The 22,243-nt window shown below is 47.7% G+C and overlaps 1 protein-coding gene across 1 annotated transcript in view; it reads right to left on the bottom strand.

The window, feature by feature from the left end:
- Positions 1 to 22,243, bottom strand: part of UNC80 (unc-80 homolog, NALCN channel complex subunit) — a 122,748-nt gene that overhangs the window by 5,069 nt on the left and 95,436 nt on the right. Inside the window, 11 exon segments of the mRNA XM_061564383.1 lie at positions 1,344 to 1,455; positions 2,754 to 2,835; positions 4,640 to 4,690; positions 8,081 to 8,237; positions 9,961 to 10,140; positions 11,214 to 11,379; positions 12,937 to 13,121; positions 15,820 to 16,029; positions 17,610 to 17,733; positions 18,423 to 18,548; positions 20,784 to 20,907. Of these exon segments, the coding sequence (XP_061420367.1) occupies positions 1,344 to 1,455; positions 2,754 to 2,835; positions 4,640 to 4,690; positions 8,081 to 8,237; positions 9,961 to 10,140; positions 11,214 to 11,379; positions 12,937 to 13,121; positions 15,820 to 16,029; positions 17,610 to 17,733; positions 18,423 to 18,548; positions 20,784 to 20,907 (1,517 nt within the window).

Genomic DNA, 22,243 nt, shown 5'->3' with positions numbered 1-22,243 from the left:
GGTTCCACCTGAAGACGGAAGCTTGTGTTGCCTCCGAAACGTCGTGATTTTTATTTTATTTTTATTTTACTTTTATTAATTACATTTTTTTACCTACGTGACTTTACCAAAAAAAAACCTAAGAATATGAATCCTTGCAGTCACGAAAGCTTCAAATCTAGAATCTAAATTTAAAGTCCAGCGTGCGAACCATTGCACAGGCAGCAGCATCCTCTAGTGCCTAAACGGTGATTAAACTCCACAATGCTTCGTTTAAGACGCTTCAGAGCACGTGACACTGTGCAGCGATGCTTCTGCACGAGACCCACCATGCCTCGTTTTATGGAGGTGCAGTGTTTGCTGTTTCATGACTGCTAGCCTGAGATCAACAGCTCCGAGTTAAAACTCCCGAGCCATTTCCACTTTGCTCACAATCCAGACATATATCCGCTTCAAGTTCTCGTGAGTACAGATGGAACTGTTGGCACGTTCAGTCTCAGACGACTGTGTCATTGCACGCAGCATTAAGATGGAGCTTAGCACAGCACGCTACGAACACTACGCCAAGTGATTAAGTGCGGATATCCCTACTCTTCCATCTCGTGTGGGAGATGAAGACCCTCCATCTGTGTTGTCATGAGACATATGCCCGTTATTCAGTGGTGGTGGTGGTGCTAGCCCACTGGGGGCTCACGGGAGAAATAATTTTAGGGAAGCCCTCCTTTCAATTTAGAATATGCTAGAAGGATGGCAGATGAGATTAGAGATTAAACTGGCTTTTTCATGTTAATTAATTGTTTTTGTTTATTAGCTTTGGAATTTGACCTGGTATTTGATGCACCCTTGTGTTCTTTTTCATGAATCCAGGGCCTCTTGAGGTTTTGGGGCCACAAGCTTTTACAGCTTAGTTCACATTTGCATAGTGCCTCTGTCAATGGTGCCATGAGGCACACATCAGCAGCGAGGAAGACCTCAACCATTCCCGATAAACTAAACGATACAAATATTTTTGTTATTTTACCAGGTAAGGCCCACTGGGCTATGTAGCTCTTTTTCAGAAGCGACCTGGCCACAAATGATAGCCCAACCAAGTGGCTTATCACGTGGAAATGTATAGCAGCCGAATACTCTGAACGCGTGACGTTGCTTCTAAATTTGGAGGGAAAAACCAGAGGACCCCGATAAAAATCCACATGACCACGTGGAGATGGACATGCAACTTCCAAATATACGGCCACCAGGGGTCGGGATCGAACCCACGAGCCTGCTGCATTACCAGGCGAGGTAGTTATCATCACGCCACCGCAGAGCCCCTCTTGCATTTTAGAGCCGAGGGCGGCCCCGGTGAGCGTGTGGCTGCGTACCCAGAGGCCGGGACTTTGGCTGGATGCTGCGGCGCGTGGTGGAGAGGCGTGCCGCGTGCCGGGGCCGCGGGTCGTGCTGCGTCTTCTCCCGCGACAGGAGAAGGCGACGCGGCTTTAGAGTCCCCGCGTCCGCCAGCGCGCGAGCCCCACGTGGTGCGCGAGCGCGTGGGAGAAGACGAGAATTACACTCGAGCACGAGCTGGCCCACACACACGCCTGAACTGCGGTGGTTTAAAGCCGTTGAACTTCCACCGGCCTTTTGTCAAAATCAGCAGGAATGCACCCAATCTTGTGCCATCTCGGAAGCTAAGCAAGGGTTGAGCCTGGATAGTGCTTGGATGGGCACACCAGGCTGCAGGGTCACAGGGCTGCATTGTGGGAAGAGGAGTGCTGCAAAAGTTCACCGTTGCGCTGTACTTTTGTGCAGTCCTCGGTTCTTAACAACGCACGTTAAGTTTGTCTGCAATATTGATGTTTGCACCGTCGTTTAGGTGGAGTGTTTTTTTTTACCAATAACACCTGGCAACCCAGCAGTATTTATTTAAGAAGCCTGACTCTGCTCATCCGATGGGGACCCATAAGGTCTAAACCGGACCACAGTTTTCTTGCTTAAACAAACACTGATGTATAATACTCGTGCGGGAAAACCAATCCCAGCTGAGAAAAAAAAATACGAAATGCGAAAACACAAACACGGTTGTGCTCCACCTGTCGTGCGCTTATAAACCGCCAAGGTGAAATTCCAACTGCAGGCTGCAGAGGAGGGCGAATAATGTGGGGACCACTCGTACCCTTGGAGAACACTGGCAGCGAACAACAAGAGATTCACCGTTTGTCGTGAATGAGCAACAGTTGCATTTTGGGAAATTATTTTATTTTCTGTTGGTGGAACGCTTTGCATTAGCGGAGTTTGACTTTGATGACCTCGACGCTTGGGAAGAGTCCCTCTACGCGTCGTACGTATATGTATGTACGTATGTTAAACTTCTATTAGTTCAAGTTAATTTAATAGGTATAGCCCTGTGAGCCATTCGACTCTTGAATCGGAAGCAATCGCAACAAACAAAAAACATGAACAAAAAACATCTTAAAGTGAATATGTGACTAAGTGCAAACAGAAAATCCAAGAAAAGACAGCTAAATATTGCAACAACAAAAAAATCACTGTACACCAACGCTGTGTGCAAAAATCCCAATGGCATTGCAAGTCAAACAACCAACAACAACCACAAGACAACTTAGATTAAGGCCATACCATATTACGCCGTACGTAGCCAACCGTGCTAATCGGAGGTGCCGGAGAAGGGCAAAAAAACTAAGCACAAAAAGCAGTTATGAAAAAAATGAATCTAGATTTAAAAGTGCATAACTCCAGTGGCTTCCCAATATTGTAAGGAAAGAGCCCCCTACCTGCTTGAGGCCTCTTTTGCGTCCCAGCGGCTGCTGCGTCAGCAGGTTCTGTCTCCCCGGCTCGCTCTGCACGCTCGCCACCCTAAGGCATAATCCGTGCTCCACGTCAATACCCTCCTTGCGAGAACAACTCCCGTGGGGCTCCGGCAGAGTTTGCTCTCACGCTCCAGGGCGTACGAACAAACCGTGGGCTGCCGCCGGTCGTTTGTACATCTACTCGATTGTTGCAACAGCAACAAAAGAAAAATCGACTGAATAAATGCGCACAGTGACAAGATGGAGTCATGAATAAAACGGGGAGAGAGAATGCCTGCGTGGATTTTCTGTTTCATAGGAGGGTTTTTTTTTTTTGGTGAAGTTTAGAGACAAAAGGGGCCGTCCATAAATGACGTCACGCGATTTTGGACGATTTTGACCCCCCCCCCCCCTTCGTCACGCGGCGTCACAAAAAGTCAGACTCCCCTCAAATATGACGTCACAAAGATCTGCCCCCCCCCCCAAAATAAAACATTCTTCAAATCGCTGTAAACTATTGTCATTGTAGTGCGTATTTAATGTGGCGCTGCACTCTGATGTTGTACGAGAAAACATTTATTAAAAAGTCAAATTAATTAAGTAGAACGTGTTGTCCATATTTAAAGTTGCGCATTTTGATGTGACGTCACATTTCTCAAACTCTCCCCCCCCCCCCCCCTAGGTGCATAAGCAAGTTGTCTGGCAGCTAAGGACTGTGAAAGGCATGAGGAATCCAATGGGGGGGTGGGGGCAGTAAAGTTTCATAGCATTACTTCTGCATAATGAGTGTGGCTGGCTCCACATCCCACAAGAATGTACATTCCATGTCTCTGCAAAACTGATAAGAAGCAGGAACGTTCCCTGGAAATTTGAGAAAAAAAATATTGCACGCGGTCAAAATTCCTACAATCCATTTAATTATTGCAATAACCGTGACTTGGGGACTCGGCAGAATTGCGATAAAAACATGTTGATTTTGTTAAAGCTTAATTTAACGGCTTTTTAAATCCTGTGTTCTGGTTAATGAACTGTGGGGGGAAATGCTAACGTCAACAGATACATATGGCGTGTTCCCAAGAGTCTGTGCGCAGCAGAAAAACGAGTTAATAAAACAAAACTCTGATGAAAAGAAGTCTACCGATGAGAAGCGATGGATGACCTGCGGCAGATCGGAAAGTCACAAGGTCAAGACAGTTGTTTGTATCGCCGTCACAAGTCCACCTATTGCAGCAATGCTCCTCTGGCTTGTGCACTCTGCATCAGCGCACACATTACGCGATTCCCATCGAACAGAAACAACGTGATCGCGTGTGCCCGACCATTAAAGACAAGCACAGCACAATGGACATACAGTTGATGAATATTACCACCAATTATTGTTTTTTTGACACGATCAACACACCCAAGAACAGATGCTATCCTTGAACAAGCTTCAGCAAATCGGTGCAAGAAACTCGAAGCTGGCAGAATTTCCGGCTTTTCCCCCCCGCGCACAAAAGTGGCACCCACACGAGCCGCAAATTGAATGCGCCTGACTGCACGTGACGTGGCCGTGAGGTGTAAAACTCCACGAACGCTACTTCAAAACATGGGCAAGGGCAATTATCCCTTCACATGACTGTCACATCACATTGGATCACGGGAGCCTTTATATATATATATAACCCTACCGACGGAATACGGGCAACGGATAAATATTTGAAAATTGCACGGCGCCCTGTGACAGTGCAGTCGGGAGCATCTGGGGCCCGGGGCTACGATATCCCCAAATAAAACATTAAAGAGGGAGTCACAAATGGAGAGGACAGGACCCACGAATAACAGCGACCACACGCACACAACTGGGATGAAGGTTGGCATGGGGACTGTACCTAGAGAGGTTAGCCGCCAAGCTCTGGATGTCCTCCAGGACATTAGGTTCACTGCAGGGGGAGGGGGGTGGGTAGGGGGTACGGGGGCAGGGGTGGATCACGGAGGCGAGGACGGGGCAAGGGGGTAAGTGGGAGGAGGCAGGTGGGTGCAGGGTTAAAGAGCGAGGTGAAATTCAAGCAGGGGCCAAGGCCACAAAAAGAAGTGAGAAGGAAAAAGTTGACCGGTCTGCGGCGCCATTAATTTCCCTCGTCCAAAAAATGCGCAACAGCGAATCGTTTTGGGTGCGAGAAGCAGTTTACCTTTCGGTGAAAATTAGGGGTGGAATGATTGACCCAGACACCATTCCACCCGGAGAGTGGATGCATCATCGCGATTCGGGGTTGCAGTGTGATTAAAGAATCGATTCTTCTTTTTCATAGAACATAAACTTATGAATTAAACAAAAATAGATTCTTACACAAGCAATTTGACGCGTGTGCCGTAACGGTGAGGATCAATATTAATCGACGAACATGTCCACCCCGAGTGTAAACGTACACTAGAGGGCTCGCCCAAGGAAGTTTTTGCTTCAGTTATCTTCAAAATTATTGGTCAATCCGGCTGGGCAATAATAAAGCCAATCACCCCGGTTAAAAAAAGTGGCATGCCCCATTCTGGCAAAGGAAGTTGGGAATGAGCGCGTACAACTTCCACGAGCCGCCGCAGCGGCAAGGGGCGTGCGTGATATTTGCGGACACTTTGATTTTTTGCTGCTTTTTCAAGAAAGGAAATATATCTTCTTGGTTCTTTCGGTAAAGTCACGTAGAAGGGAAGTAATAAAATAATAAAAATAAAACAGAAGATGAATCCCTGCAGTCACGAAAGCTTTAAATCGAAAAGAAAAAATATATAAACCTTTTAAACATTTCACGGTGGGATCTGCCTTCGGGGGCAGTGCAGAGCGTACAGGCAAATGTAGCGATGGGAAAGATGGGTGGTGAGCCCGAGTGGTAGCCCCGGATCAATTCAGCTGCTGCGGAGTAACAAACGTCGGTTTTTTCGCTCTCTTGTGACACCGTCACTTGACGTGTATGATTTTCTGGTTGCATTGACCTTCGAGCTCATTAGGCGAGCGAGGGGACAAGGCTTTACCACAAAGACTTCAGCTCGCTTCGTTTGAGCCAAAGTTGAATACGCGTTTTTTTAATCTTTTTTGGGTGCTGCAACAAAATCCCGTTCCTCTTTTTTTAGATTTTTGCTCGCACGAGCATTGCGTGAGAAACTTTTGTCACGAGAAGCTGCGCTTAAAAAGATCATTGGAGTCGACGGTTTAGCGCGGGTGTGACAACTCGACTCCCCCTTCCCCACCCCTGAGGCAATCCCACAAATTTCGCTTTTTGTGATCGCTATGCAGTTAAAGTTAAAGTAAAATTGTCAACACTGGGGAGGGGGAACGTAGCAGTCACCGATGGCTGCAGGGGGTCAAGTGATACCATCACGTAAAACATATCCAATGAGAAAAAAAAAACATTTGATTCTTACACATGCAATTTGACGCACTAATCATGAGGTTACTAATCGATGCGAGTCGATGATTCGTCGCACCCCTGTTGTTCGATCACGTGCTTAACCGTTGCAGCTTGAGAGCCACTGGCCCACCACCTGTCTTCCCCAGAAGGACAGAGTCAAAGGAAAACGCTCCCGAACGAAACCGCTGTGCCCTGTGCAGTCTGGCTCAGCAGGAATTGATCGTGGGGTGGCAGGGCTCCGTGCTACGCAGGGGCAGGTCGCCCCGTGGCAAGGGGTCAGTCGATGTTAGCCATGTGTTTAACAAAGACGGAAAAGGCTCACCTGAAACAGCAAGCGATAGTATTCGTGGATGTGGCATGTAGCGCCAATGTATTAAACAACGCGGTCATATTTTTGTAAAAAAAATTTTTTTTAACAACATTGAATAATAATTGAGTACATTTGATATTCGCGCCATTGTTAATGTGCAGGGCTATCACAAAGGTGCTGCGTTTCATAGACGGGTGTAAGTCTGCCATGTTGCCATGTGGATTTACCCATTTAAGTGACTTGCAAGTCATTTATCAAATTTGGACCTTGACGCCAGCACTCATTGGCCAACTCTTATTGGAATAATGTCACGGGATCTTTACACCCGCAGTATTCACCAGGGTAGCCGCGGGGCTCGAACAAGCAAACCTCTGCAAAAAAGCGGCAAAGGCCCTACCACATCCACTAATTCGAGCTTAAATCATTTGTAAGGAGGCGCTGCTAAATGAGCACTTGGTAAAAAAATTTGAGTTGAGGTGTTTTCACGCCGGAGTTATTTTAGGCGCGATGCCTTAAGAGTTTTTTTTGTCAGCAAGTGTGAGATTCTACTTTTTAGTTTTCAGTACGGTAAAAAAAAAATGCACACTCACAGCCATTGATCACGGCAATCGGCAAGGCCCAACGCCATCACCGACTGACTCACGGTGAGAAACACGGAATGTTCACACCTGCGTTACGGGACTATCCTGAGCACATGCAGGCTTACGTGGGTAGCTCTGTGTATATACATGGGGACGTGGAGAGCAGTGGTGCAGCGGTTAGCACGCTTCGCTATGAACCCGACGACCCGAGTTCGATTCCCGCTCACGTTCATCACCAGTGACGATTATCTGAACTGGTCCTTGGCCTTTCCTAGGTCGACTAACGTCTCAAATGTGTACCTGGTGCACTGTGTAAACATCGACACTGGGGAGACAAATGTGGTCGGGCGTGGTGTTGGCCACCCACCCCCTTGTGCCGTACCGGCCTTCAAAGGTGCTCGCCAACAGCACAGGCCATATAGGGGGATCTTTGTCTTTCCTTTGTTATACATGGGGACTGGAGTCATGGTGGTTCGCCTTCTAATGCTACCTTTCCAAGACCATTGAAAAGTGGGCTCAATGGCCCAGGATAGCCCAGAAATGGCCAAGGTTAAACAACGTGGCAGGAATTTGTGTTCCAATTGCTGCATGATTCACACGCTTCTCTGCAGCTGGCCTCTCCCCAGTCTCTACCCTCTGTGATCATAAAACACGGTTATGCTTAAGAAGAGACTTACGTTAGTCTGTTCTAAGTCAACATCTTTTTTCTTTTTTGGATTTTAACAAAATTACACCCTGAAGTTTTAATTTTACATGAGAAACACTGTTGAAGGCATTGCATCCGCGATGTCACGACCGATTCTGAGAATGTCTCAGCGAAATCACGTGTATGGATGTTGAACTTCTTCTCTCGCACCGCACATAGCCAACCGTGCGAATCGCAGCGACTTGGCCGGCCCATCCCCAGAGCCCGCTTGGTATGAGCCCCCCCCCCCCCCACACACACACATCCGTAGCTGTCGTGCCGAGTCGAAACGCACCAGAGGTACGCACGTGTGCGCGCAAGTGCGCGAGTATGTGCGATCGAACGAGCAGTGTCACCTCTGGCTGGGCAGCATGCTGCAGATGTGCGTGCTGGTCTGGGGCGCCGACATGCAGGACACGTGGCTGGACAGCCGCCTGCGCCCTCGCGCCGTGCCGCTCGCCAAGAACGCCTCGTCTCGCTCGCTCATCACGCTTGGCATGCTCACCGACTGGTCTGCAGGCACAGGGGTGGATTACCGCTACGCGGGGTTTCGCGGTTGTGCTGTAAAAGCGCTCCGGTGGGTTTTCTTGGTTTGTCCCGTGTGTCGTGTGCGGCATTATGTCTGATGTTTTGCCCGACGTGCCGAGAGCTTCTTCGGCCCTTGAATTAAATTCAGGTCCCGAACTGAATTTGGGTCTTGAAGACAGCTCGCGCAAGCAGGTTGAGCAAAAAGGTCGGACATCGTGCCAATACGACCCCGAAACTAAATCAGATCTATACAGGCACGTATGTGGGCACGAGCAACACGTTGGTTCGCGTGTGTGCACATGCCTTGAATGCCATAAGAGCGACTGATAAATGCCTTAAAAAGCAAGTACGGTAATGACTAGCTACAGTGGGTGCTATTTACAAGTTGGCCGAGTGCTTCTGAACGTTGGTGAAATCATCTATGTTTCAGCAGCTAATCAAACAACAGAGGCATAACCATCGCATGCATTCATTATTAAAAGCAAAAGCAATTTTTTTTCGAGAAGTCAGTCAGAGGAACCCCCTCAAATACGTAGACGTTTTTTTCATATAATTTATTCACGGCAATGGACATGATGAGGTTCCACCAGCTGCTACTGCCTTCTTGAATGCCCAGCTCCTGCTTTACCCATCGTCTCCGCAGCAGTCGTCATCATGTCCCACCGCCTGTGTAGGCCACACTGAATAAGATGACGGTGCCGAGGAGAGGATTTTCACGAAGCAAACGTTTTAAAGCATTTGGCACCGTGGCTCAAAAGCCAACCAATCACAGCGGCCCGCCCCTGTGGACACGTGATTCACGCGAGGGTTAAATGGACCTCAGCCAAATATGTGAATCTTGATAATTGGTTCTTTACCCTTCTATCTGGCAACAAAACTGACAGTAGATGTTTTCCCCGAGCTCTCATACTCTGATGGTGCATTGTCTTTGAGTTGTGCGCCTTTTGGCGTCTTCTGGTCCAACCCATGTGAGACTAGGCTCGAAGGAAAGCTGTCTCGGGTGTGGACCAATCAACATCAAGGACAGTGCACATTATCAGAGTTATGTCTTTTGTTTGTATTTATGACTGCAGGTATTGCGGTCTATGCAAACATGACTCCTTGTAAAAAGGTGTCAGTTTTGTTGCCAGATAGAAGGGTAAAGAACCAATTATCATATTTTTACTGGCAAATGAGGTCCCCATAGTGTATGTGAATCTTCCCAAGTATTTCTCTCACGCACAGAACGAGAAAGAACCGCTGACTAGAGATGCAACTGCACCGCGGTCCCTGCGCCGGAGGCGTCCATAGGCCACGCTACAAAGAGGATTTGGGGACATCTGTGACTAAGAGCTTCGCAGCCCATCAGATTTCTCCAGGGTAAATACACATTCTGAAAGATGCTGAATCGGACAGGAGGCCCCATTACATTCCTTGCGCAAGGCCCCACACCAACGACGCTACCCCACTGCATGCAAGAGCGCCGCTGCTGCTGCTGTGCTGCAGGCTCTGACGCGGCAGCTGGAGGAGGTGGAGGTGGTGGTGGTGGTGGGGGCATTGGTGGTGGAGGTGGTGGTGGGGGCATTGGTGGTGGAGGTGGCGGTGGTGGTGGGGGCGTTGGTGGTGGTGGAGGCGGTGATGGTGGTCCACCTGCCCTTACGAAACAGCGCCCGTGCCAACCACGCCACGTCGCCGTTATCGGGGCACGATCGCGGGACAGGCAGCTCACTCTCGGCGTCCTCCTCGTCGGTGCGGTTGATGGTGTCCTGCGAGGCCTGGTGGGACGGCTGGCTCTCCTGCTCCCACACGGTGCCCGTGCCCGTGTTGGAGCGCGACATGGTGGCCAGGCTCATGCGGTACGCCGACGTGTTGGTGCCCAGCGTGCTGATCGAGGTCTTGCCCTGGTAGGCTGCGCACAACACGCGGAAATCGTGAGGGTAAGGCGATTATAAAGCAGTATAAGAAAGACAAAGATCCCCCATATAGCCTTAACAGACTGTTGGGGCAAGTGCTGTTAGCGAGCGCCTATGCAGGGCAGCATAGCACATGAAGGGGTGGGTGGCCAACGCCACGCCCGGCCGCCTTTGTCTCCCAAGTGGTGATGTTTACACACCGTACCAAGTACTCATTTGAGGCTGAGTCGACCTAGGGGAGGCCCAGGACCGGTTCAGATAATCGTCACTGTCAATAATCAATTATAATAATCATCGGTATTAGTGTCATCAGCATTATCCTCAACGATGTCATCAGCATTGTCATAATCAAAAATGTAATCATCTTAACTGTCGATTTTCATTGTCATCAATAATCAACCAAACGCATCGCTAGCATCATCTTAATCAGCATCAGCACATCACCAGCCACTGTCTATCCACTGCTAGATGAAGCCCTTCCCACACTGTTGCCCCCTTCGAGGGGCATACTAATAAAAGACCAAAGAGCAAACTGCAATTTATAAATCAATAACTAAAATATATATTTTTTACACAACATGTGAAAACACAAACCATTACGTTTATTTGGGGGAATACAAGCTTCAGCAACGTCAACATGTCCTTTGCCGTCACCGCACAATGCAACCATGGGGCTTTGACCAATGCGGTCGTTTGCGTGGGTGGGTGGGGGGGGATGAAACATGGGGAGATGAGGCCTGCGACGAGGGGACAGGGTGCCTCCGCAGATGCCAGCGCAGCTGCTGGTCGAGCGGTGGCCACCTGGCGTGCTCTGGGGGTTGCCACCTGTCCTCATATTCCCAGGATCACACGCTAGTTGAGACGGCCATCCTGGGAAATCTGGAAGTCTTCCCGGTACATAAAACAAAACCCACAGTTTTTTTTTTTTTACGGTCAGCTGCAATGATAACGAAACACTCAAGGCAATGCATTTGCATGCAGTTCCCATCTTCCCTGTATTGTGACAAGACAATTCTTCTTCCCATGATATGCTATGTCCCGGTTTGGACCCTGGGCCTGCAAACCGCACCAGTGCCGCTGTGCACGGCCTCCTTGAGGATCTTGAGCTCGTTGTTGAACTCGGCGACGAGCGAGCTTTTGGAGAGGGGCCGCGGGATGAAGCGACGCTCCAACTGCTCGGAGATTCGTCTCTGCGCCGCCTCCTCCTCCGCCGTCTCGGGATGGACGTGCAGCAGCTGCATGCCACCGAAAAAGCATCGCGAAGACGACAACTCTTGCGATTTAAACGAAACGGTTTTCCTTTGACCAGGTAAGGCCCACGAAGCGAGCCTAGCCACAAACGATAGCTCAACGAGGTGGCTTATAGTCACGTGGAAATGTATAGCAGCTGAATACTCACAACGCAGGTTGACGCTAAATGTGGAGGGGAAAATCGGAGAACCCGGAGAATATTCCCCGCGACCACAGAGAAAGAAACATGCAAACTACAAATATACAGCAGGCATCGAGGTCGGGATCGAACCCACGACCTCCTGTACACCAGGCGAGGTAGTTAAACAAGTGCCCCCGCACGGAGGGGGCTTGGTGGCTGTGGAGGATAGAGTGCGGAGCTGACTTATTCCAAAGTGCTTTACAGCAATTACAAAATTGAATATGAGATGATAGTAGTTGTAATAAAGAGGGGGGGGGGGGGGAGGAGTTATTAAAAGTGGTGGTGCAGTTATGGTTACAGGAGAACAAAACCAGGCTCTAACTTCAAGATATCTCAGAAGTAGTTTTATGATATTTGCTTCCGTGAGATCAGAATGGAATCTTCGTCTCGTAACACAGAAATAAAATTGAGGAAAAAGACGAAAAAAAAGGAATTTTCATGCCCTGCCGCGCTGCACTCGCAGGCAATCTCGTGAGCATGTTATGTTGGCTTCAGGGAAGAAAACGAGTACACTAAAATATCACTTTAAAAAATGACGACAGTGTAGACATAGCTGCAGCGAGCAACAAAAGAACATTAATACTTTGACAGGTTCCCAACCTCTTTACTTGTTTGCCGCCATAACTGATGTAAACACGCTCCTGGATTTTTCCCACTGAGAGTTTTCTCCGGGCCCACGTGTGCACAGCCACGCACAGCTCGGAGTCGGCTATGATGCAGCAGCGAGCCTGCCATGCGTCTAATCCAGCCCGTTGAGCCAAGCATCCCGTCGGCCGGCTTTGACAAAGCAACAGACCAAATGTCCGTACTTTGGTAAGAATATGTTTCTGATACAAACCACCATAGATAGATGAGGATTAAAGGAAGAAGACCATGAGAAAGGACAAGCAAAGTGTGGTCAGTCAGTGGCGCGGAACCCTTGGAACACAAAAGGACAGAGCTCAGAGAGTGATGGAGACAACACAGAAGATAGGAAGATGCCGAAAGAACCAAGAGTATAAGAAGGCAGTAAAATGTTGTCTTACAACAGTGACTGCACATGGGGACCAACGACAATGATGACGATGTATGTTGAACTTGATTCTAGATTTGGAGCTTTCGTGACTGCAAGGATTCATATTCTTAGGTTTTTTCAGTAAAGTCACGTAGGTAAAAAATTAAAATTAATAAAAGTAAAATAAAAATCACGACGTTTCGGAGGCAACACAAGCTTCCGTCTTCAGGTGGAAAAAACCTAAGAATATGTTGAACTTGCTTCGCACCGTACGTAGCCAACCCTTCTAATCGGAGGTGTGCGGGGGAAGAACAACAAACTAACCAACAAGGATTGCTCTCACCTGGCCAGACACGCTTTTCTCACCTTGCACTGGATGAACGGACGCAGCAGCACGAAGAGGGGGATGCGCGTGCGCACGATGAAGTCCATGAAGTCCCACAGGGCCACAACGCCCACCTTGCGGAAGGCCATCTCCATCACCTGCAGGCTCAGCTTGTACCAGTAGGGCCCCAGCTGACGCTCGAAGCACACCAGCAGCACCTTCAGAGCTGCAACGCAACGACGCGCTTTCTTGTTTCGCCGAAACGTGACGACGACGACGAGGAAGATGAGCGCAGCGCGAGCCATTGGGCGTATATAAACCTTGCAGGGCTATGGAAGGAGCCAGTGGCCAAATGAAGGAGCACGTGCTACAGGAGGACCACCACTGAGATGGAACGATGAAATCAGCTCGGCTATGGATTGTCGCAACGCAAAGGCTGAGAAAGGTGGCAGCGTCTTTGGGGAGGTCTTCATCTAGCAGTAGATGATGATGATGATGTTGATGAAAGTATATCGACATGACTACGTCTCAGGACACCGTACAAAAAGCAACACGTAGGCATGAATAGATCAATGGGAATAATGCAGGGGAACGTAGGAAAGAGGAGGGTGCTGTACCGAAAAATACATTTGTATGGATGGAAATGGGCAGTCGTAGGGAGAGAAGAAGAGGCAGGTCTTAAGGCTCGACTTGAAAAAATAGAGATGGAGTCAGCTAAGAAGATAGCCAGAGTTCCAGCAGCAGAGAAGGAGCAACCACCCATTGAACTGTAGTTAAACCAGGATTTTTGACAAGAGGCTTTGTTTATTCGAGGAGGTGCATGTGGGGGTAGAAGAGTGAGAAGAAACAGAAGAGGTAGGCGGGAGTAAGTCTATTGAGGATACCGAAGATGTCGATGATCATATAGTTGATTGATGTGAGATGGGATTTGAGGAGCCAGTGGATGGAATCTGAGAACTGGCGTTTCTGGTTTGGCTGCACGCTCCAAAGACGGAGCCAGCGACGATGACTTAGCAAGCCATCAGCGCTCGAAGATGAGCAAAATAGCTTCTACTTGTACTCGGTGTTTATAAGCACGTGGCCATATCCCAATGCTAAACGAGCAGAGCACGCTGCTCTTTATAGGCTCCTATTAAGTACTCGAGAGAGGAACCTGAATCAAATTTGGATTTCGATATCATCTAAATGCACGAGCGTCCTAGCGCGAGACGACTACTGAAATCAAGTTTTATAACTGAAATCAAGCGAGCAAAAGGGAAATGAAATATGTGCACATTTTAGCTGTGTGTTTTTCGTCGCCGTTATTGGTATTGGGAGTTGTGAGAGAAAAATACACACCACCAAAAACAATCTAATATCTCTCGTGTTTTTTATATATATATGCACCAATGCTGCGTATTCCAGAATGTCCAACATAAGTTTTGAAGCTTTGTTAATGAGAGAAAATACTTTAAAGCTACAGGCAAAGCCTATTATCCCTGGCAAGCCCTGGTGGAGTTCACCCATGCGAGTGATAAGTAGACTCAACTTGATATCCAATGAGGTGAGGATCATTTATGGTTACATGGTTGTGATTAGCCCTCCAATGTTTGGCATGATGTCCAACGTTTGCCTCTGTGTACTTGGACCTTTTTCAGCACAATGAATGAAACGTTGAATAGTGCCGATCAACACCCGAAAAAAAAAAATATATATTGGAGAGCTCTACGGCACAACCGCAAAACAACCTACGCGGTTGTGAGTTAGTGTTTGTTGCAATGCAAAATTGTCGACACTTTCTCAGACCAGGCAATGGAAACAATATTCAACATAAACAAACCCCCCAAAGTGTGGGCAAGAAGATGATTGATCGATGATGATGACGACCATGGAGAAGCGCCGTGAACCACCGGTCCCAAGATCCCCAGAACTAGTACCGCCCCGGTTGAGAGGCTTTTCTCGACAGCTGCTCCCGTCATCGGGACATCTCCCTCGCTGCACATGCGAAGCAATCAAACTCCCCTCAACCTTCAGGAGTCAACTGAAGGCACTGGGCTTGCTCAGGCTGGCGAACGAGAAGCCCGTGAGACTGTGATCTGTGCCTCCGAGTTCCCTAACGAATAGCGATCTGTCCATTTTGCGATGCATTGTTATGATGATACGTGAATATGTACGCATGCTGAACTTCTTTCGCACCGTATGTAGTCAACTCATCGGAGGTGCGGGGAAAGGACAACAAACTAAACACAAAACATATATCTTCTTGGTTCTTTCGGTAAAGTCACGTAGAATGGAAATAATAAAATAATAAAAATAAAACATAATACAATAATTCTCACGACGTTTCGGCCACAACGCAACAGGTCTGTCGAGAAGACAGAGTCTGTCTTTTCGACAGACCTGTTCTCCACCTGAGGACGGCTACTTGCGTTGTGGCCGAAACGTCGTGAGAATTATTTTATTATGTTTTATTTTTATTATTTTATTATTTCCATTCTACGTGACTTTACCGAAAGAACCAAGAAGATGAATCCCTGCAGTCACGAAAGCTTTAAATCGAAAGATAATGTATTTATAGATCTTATATAAATCCACATTGTTGCTGTACGCAAAGCCAAATGGTATTGTATTTTTCACGAATGCGCAATGTCCCATCTCGTGTCTGGATAACATTTTTGTTCTTTTTTTTAGACATGTTATTTGTGGCTCGTTCCTCCTCCCCCTCATCAGAGATTCAGTGACATTTTCACGATTCGTTGCTATGATTTAAGTAAAATATATTTCTTCAATATTTGATTTTAACCGAAGCATTTCATTGAAACAAAACATAGAATACGTGATGAAAAAGATGGTGATCCACGATCATTCTAATGACCATCATCGTCACGACGACGACGATGACGGTGATGACGACGACGGTCAAACGCCCTCGCCGGTGGCCTCACCGAGGAAGGCAGCCTGACTGGTTGACTCGGCGAGGCCGTCCTTGCGCGAGTCGCGGCCCAGCTCCCCGGCGGTGTTGGGGCAGTGCGCCGGCGAGCCCTCGAGCAGAAAGTTCTTGCTGCGCGACGTGCTGATGACACGTGGTGGCAGCAGCACGTGCAGCACCGTCTGCAGCAGGAAGAGCACCTCCGACTGCTGCAGCCGTGGAGCATCTGCAAGCGCCAGAGCAAACCGCACGCTCTGCGATGTCCGCAAAAAAGTGTACCGTGCATTTTAGACGTAACCCGGGTGTACACCGACGTGAGAAAATTCGATTGAGGGCGATTCGTTCCTACGTTCGTCATAAGTTGACACGCATTTTTTAAAAATCCTTTATATTAAGTTCACTTGCGTGCTTGCTTGCGCGCTTACGACCGTGCAAATCTTTCGGTCGTTTTTTAACCCACTTCCCGTGATCCAATCGAGCTGACATTTTGCACACAGACTCGTTGTGCGTGACAATTAAATTTCGTGAAAAAAGTTTTTGCAAAATTTTACACTTTTTAGGGAGAAATAAGTAAATATTTAATTACCAATTGCTTAATGGTGGCAGGCAATCATCTGACCCAAAGGTGGCAGCCATCTCAAGCCAGAGGACGAGAGGACTCTAGCCGCCACGCATATAAAGGATTTATAGTGAAAAACTTAGTTTTTACGGGTTAATTTTTTTGGGGGGTTTACGTCTCGTTAGTTTCGTTGTTACGTTTGATGACCCACAGAGGGAGGCAGATGCTCCTACTCCCCCCTCTCTCACCCTCCCAGTTACCCCGCCACCCTTCGCTACATCATCGCCTCAGCTTCTAGTGAGTAAATTATTCTTCCATATTTACGCATGAAAATATCTCAATCGTGTTGAAAAGTGATACTTTAGCAGGTTTTGGGTCAGAAAATATTTTCTTCAGAACGCATATTAGGTTATATTATGGGACGTTATTGGAAAATACGTTTCTGTTGGGACCCAATTTCAAAGCAGTATATTTCACAATATCAACATGTTACAATTACACAAAAAGTTACAAACGGTTTAATGAGTTAGCAAGTTTTACTAACCATTTTATAAATGCTCTATGTGCCCTCTACCTGCTGTACGGACAACATCGAGACGATAGTTGAATTCGTCACAAACGCCTCTCTTCTCACGTTTTCCTCTGAGGTGCGTGGTCGTCCTGTGCTCTTGCCCTTACACAAACAGCCTGTTTCCTCAAATTGTCGGTACCAATGACGAATGCTCTTTGACATTGGCGGATCAATGCCAAAACGCCGTTAAAACGCACGCTGCACCGCAATTACGGATTCAGTCTTGCTGAGCTGCAGAACGCAAAACGCCCCTTGTGTTTGCGGGGTCACCGTCTTGCGAATGACTGAGGCTAGGGGCTGTTTGTGCGCTGGGAGAGGCATCGAGTTGTAATCATTTGAAACTCTATGTCCCGCCCTCTCTTTATGCCCCGCCCTCTCTTTATGCCCCTCCCTCTCTATGCCCCGCCCCCTCTATGCCCCGCCCTCTCTATGCCCCGCCCTTTTAAGTGGTAAGAGTTTCATTCATGGGCGGTTCATGGTTGCAGAGTTATAGCGATTTCAAATCGGGTCCATCTTTTTAAACATTTTACGTTTAGGTTTTCAAGAACGCAACCCGGATGTATATCCAGGCACACGCTTTCAGTAAACTCTCGAAAATGTGAATGGAACCGTTGAACTTTGCGTGGAGCTAGTTTCGCGACAGGGTGGATGCCGAGACAATGAGAATGTGCAGCACCTCGGTTGCCGGAGCCCACGGCCAGCACAAAGGGGATGAAGAGGTTAAGAAGCATCCCTTCCCTCCTCTCTTGGTTGGTGAATGGAGAAATCACCAGGTGCAGCGGGAAGTCTTCTTTCAGGGCCTGAATGGTGTGTCAAATGTCACGCACAACGAAACAGGTTTAGTATAAATAATAATAGGGGTTTGGTTTTTATTTATGTTACCAAGAGGAAAGGATGATTTTGACACTTCGGCTGAATGGCCTCCTTCATGTGGGTGGAGTTTGGTGGTCATGGCAAGTTGGGGTGACATAAACTATGTTTGCATTACACCAGAGTGTGACCATACTTCACCACGCTGGTCAGTGCTGGTTAGTAAAGGTGGTGCTTAAGACCGGTTCAGACATCAGTCATCACTGTTATCCATGGCCAGGAATCTAACTGAAATCCGCCGGGTTTCTATATGTATGTTGAACTTCTTTCGCACCAGACGTAGCCAACCAAACTAATTGGAGGTGCGGTGGAAGGACAACAAACTAAACACAAAAAACACTTCAAAAGAATTGAGTTTTCAATACAAATTTAAAAGTGCATCGACCCTGTGGCTTCCTAATATCAAAAGAAAGAGCTTTCCAGACGGCCGCAGAAGCGCGTTTGAAAGCGCGCGATGCAGTGACCGCCTTTGTTCGATGTCCGCCCAAAATCCGCCGCTTGGATGACCGCAGTTCGCCGTGTTGATGGTTTATGCTCAGCGCCGCGTTAACCCGATGCGCCCACCGTTCCACCCCCTCAACTGAACCTCACCTAGCGGATGTGTGTTTTTATCGAGCACCTGGATCTGCAGAGCCACGAGCTTTACGACGGCCGTGCTGAAGGGCAGCGGTGGAGACAGGTAGGGGCTCAGGTGGAGCAGGGGGAGCCCGTCAGCCACACTGGAGGGCCCCACCACACCCATCACCTGAGCACAGCCGCGCGAAATTGCAATGTCAGCAGCATTCCGTCACGCAGTGGCGTAGCTAAGATATTTTGCGCCCGGGGAAGAACTATAAAATTGGCGCCCCCCCCCCCCTCCGTTTAATCACATACCAAAATGTAATTACATGACATGTAGGCTGTGTGTGGCGGGATATATAAACTTTTAGGTTGAGGTGTAGATTTGTGCAGTAGTTTCAGGCTGCCGCGCCCGCCGCAATAAGTTATAATGTAACGTTGTAAGTCTCATTTTGGCGCCCCTTTACCTTGGCGCCCGGGGACACGTGTACCCCCCTGCCCCCCCCCTTAGCTACGCCTCTGCCGTCATGTCGTCCGACGTTGCATGCTGAGCAACACTGACAACGTTGAGAGAGAGAGCTCTCTAGTGTCAACAACACTCATGCTCGACAAGACTCTTTTGTTAATGACTGTCCGCTGCCCGGACGGTTCAGAATCACACTATTTATTTATACCGGAGGAATCCGATGAGCTACAAAGCTCCGTTTTTGCAGATTTCCAGTCGGGGCGGGTAAGAACGTTGCAACAACAAACAGTACACAAGAAAGGTAAACAAATCACCAAAACACACACAAATACAACACTAAACCATCCCAATCCTACCAGGCAAAGCCCACCGAGGTATTAAATTAAGCTATGAATATAAGTGTTTTTCAAATGTTTTCTCGTTACTATTTGTTTTACATTGCTATATATTTAGTTCCTGTTCTGCATCGTGAAACATTTCGTGAACAAGCCTGTTGTTGGATCAGTTTTTTGCCATTAGATGCATTTATATTGGCCCAAGTCTCCATTGATAAAAGCGCCTCTTTCCTCTCATTTGGCGAATAACCGCTTTAAATAACGGCGATCAATCAACAAATAAAATTACGACATGGAAAATAAACGCCGCATTATAACAACAGGAAACCTGACAGGCGGAGGCTGCGGCATTTCAACAACAAGCCGCACACCTTTTTTGCTTTAACACGACACTGGGGAGGGGAGCTGTGATAGCAGGATGGAGCGTTGATGCTCCGTGTCAAACAGGCATTTTAAAATTATGTTTTCCTCTCCCACTCTTAGGACTCCTGGGAAGCTCGCCGCTGCTCCGCTCTTTATTCAGCGAGGCAGAAGCGCCGGGTGTCGGCAATAACGGAGCCCACGCACAGCAGGGAATCCATCAATGCCGAGCGGTGAGCTGAGCAAGGGCACAGCAGCTCAACTTTTTGATTGGCGTAAAAACAACAACAAAACATTTGCGTGATAGGATTTGACGGGCCGGGGGTGGGATGAGGTTTTTGGACCAGTGCCGCAGCTGTCTTGCACATGCGTCTAAATTAATTTCAAAGGGAATTCAATTAGGCCGTTTGCTCTCTGGAAGGGTCGAGAGAGGTCACCGTTACAGGCTGGCTGGGGGCACGTGAGAAACTCTCCCCAAGCTGGGCCACAGGTGAATTGGCCAAGGCCTCTTTAGCTGAGCAGCATCAAGTTGAGCAAAAAGTCTGTCTGGACATTTCGCTGTTGTAAGACTGGCTCGGGTATGAAGGTACAAATGCAGGATTTATAGCCCACCTGACCCTGGCGTTGCAGGATTATTATACTGGGATGAGCAACATGGGTTGGTGCTGTTTGATTTGGATGAGAGACACTCGAATTTTAATGCATGGGAATTAATGAATTCGTGCCCTTACAACCGAGTAGATGTCAATGAGATGCCATATCTTTAATGCAAGGGAGAGTTCTCTTTATACCAAACGTTAGTTCTTTATTGAGGATAAGATCGGAGCCTGTAGAGATTTTTTATTTCCATGGAGTAGTAAAATAAAAAAAATATGTAACACAATAATATTAATATACCTACAGTTTAAAAAAAGTGACCGGTTAACCACACTCCCAGTCCTACGTAAATCTTATATATAAGCAGAACTCCATTCCGTATCTTCGCACATTAAAAAATATATATATTATTTGGGCTTTCCAGACCAATATTATCCAGTGGCATTTGTTTTAAGCAAACAAACTCTGGTGGACTGCAGTCAACATTATGGGTCTCATCACCAGAAGTCAGGCTTGTTAAACAAATTCTGCTGGGTAACCAGATGCTATTTCCGAAAACACCCCTGGCTCTATCCCTACGACATTGTGGTTTAAAAGGCACCGCAGGTGTGGGTCGGTCACACCGAGCCCAGTCCCGGTCCCAGCCAGGTTCCCGGTCCCTCACCAGATTGACGCAGATGTTGATGAGGGAGCGGACGTGCGGCAGGAAGGAGATGATTGGCTGCTTCTGAAGGGTGATGCACACTCCCTGAATGAGGCTGCTCGCGCCCTCCCACTCAATCTGCCGCCTGCGCACAACGTGTGAACCAGGGGAACACACGCACATCAGCAGCAACAAGCCTTCCCGCAAATCTTAAGGCAGCTGTTAACTGGTAATCAGGTGATTATATATATTTTTTTTCTTTCCCCTCTGTCTTTGTAATTTCCATGTACTCTTAAGGGAGGCCGAGGACACGTGCACATTTTTGTTTTAAATGGATGTCCAACGTCTCTGGAGCGTTTTGATAAAACCGTAATCCGACAGCTTGGAACAAAATAAAATAAAACTAATTGCCATAACTGTTTTTTTTCTATTTCATTTCACCACCCACCACAATCACTGCAATATTACCGCAATCAGCCACGCTGCAACGTTAAAGGGGACGCATGCTAATAAGCAGAAGTTTTTGGCACTGGCGGTACGCTCTTGCCAAAAAGGCACAGAGACCTTGATTCATGTAAATATCCTTTCATCCGACTATACTGGATGAAAGAAGGGCTGCTACGTACATTCATGACCTCCTTCAGCCCACATATATCCCATCAAGATCATTACGATCCTCACATTGCGCACTGCTCACTGTCACCACGGTCTCGAGACTGACGGCGCTTTTGCAATTGCGGCACCTCGACTCTGGAACTCGTTGTCCTTTGAGGTCAGGACTTGGGAAACACTTTACGAATCTTAAAATCTTGACGAAACAGGCATCTGTTTAAAATGGCTTTCTCTCCTTCGTTATGATCAAAACGTCCTTCTCACTTCTCTCCATGCATATCGCCCTCAGAACGATTGTTTAAGGGTACTTTATAAATTCAAATAATTATTTATCGCAAGACAACCGCGGGCACCCGCGTTGCTGACACTTTTGGAATTCCGCAATGGTGCAGAAGATAACAAGCAACAACAAAGTGGAAGGAATAAAGCGAATCTCTGCGCGCTCTACCGGACAATGGGCCTGGCCAGCGCTCATTTGCGTCCGCGGCTCGGAGCCAGCGGCAGTAATTTCAGCACTGGCTGAGATCATTACAGCAATAGATCAAGAGGCAATTGCTCCTATCCGTAGCTAATTCACAATTATAAACACCAGGCAATTGCACAGGGGCGGTTGAATGGAGTGTTGAAACGTGTTTTCTCTAATGCGCGTGTCTCGGTACGCGCTTAGGCTAGGGTTGCCACTTGTTCTGGGGTTTTTTTCTTCCTGAACCATCATCTCTTTAAAGAAATCTGTTCTGGGGAATTCTGCAAGTCTAAGAGTCCCCGTGTTTTTTTTTTCTGCCGCTGCATGATAATAATAATAATACACCACTCCAGACACGTGTTTATATATTGTTCTCCCCTCTTCCAATCTGGCAAGATACTCTTCT

The sequence above is a fragment of the Lethenteron reissneri genome, chromosome 33 (assembly GCF_015708825.2).
Source record: "Lethenteron reissneri isolate LAM-NWPU_2019-01 chromosome 33, ASM1570882v1, whole genome shotgun sequence".
Classification (NCBI taxonomy): Eukaryota; Metazoa; Chordata; class Hyperoartia; order Petromyzontiformes; family Petromyzontidae; genus Lethenteron; species Lethenteron reissneri.
The sequence above is the reverse complement of the archived record's forward strand: the minus strand, read 5'-3'. Positions and strand labels throughout refer to the sequence as shown.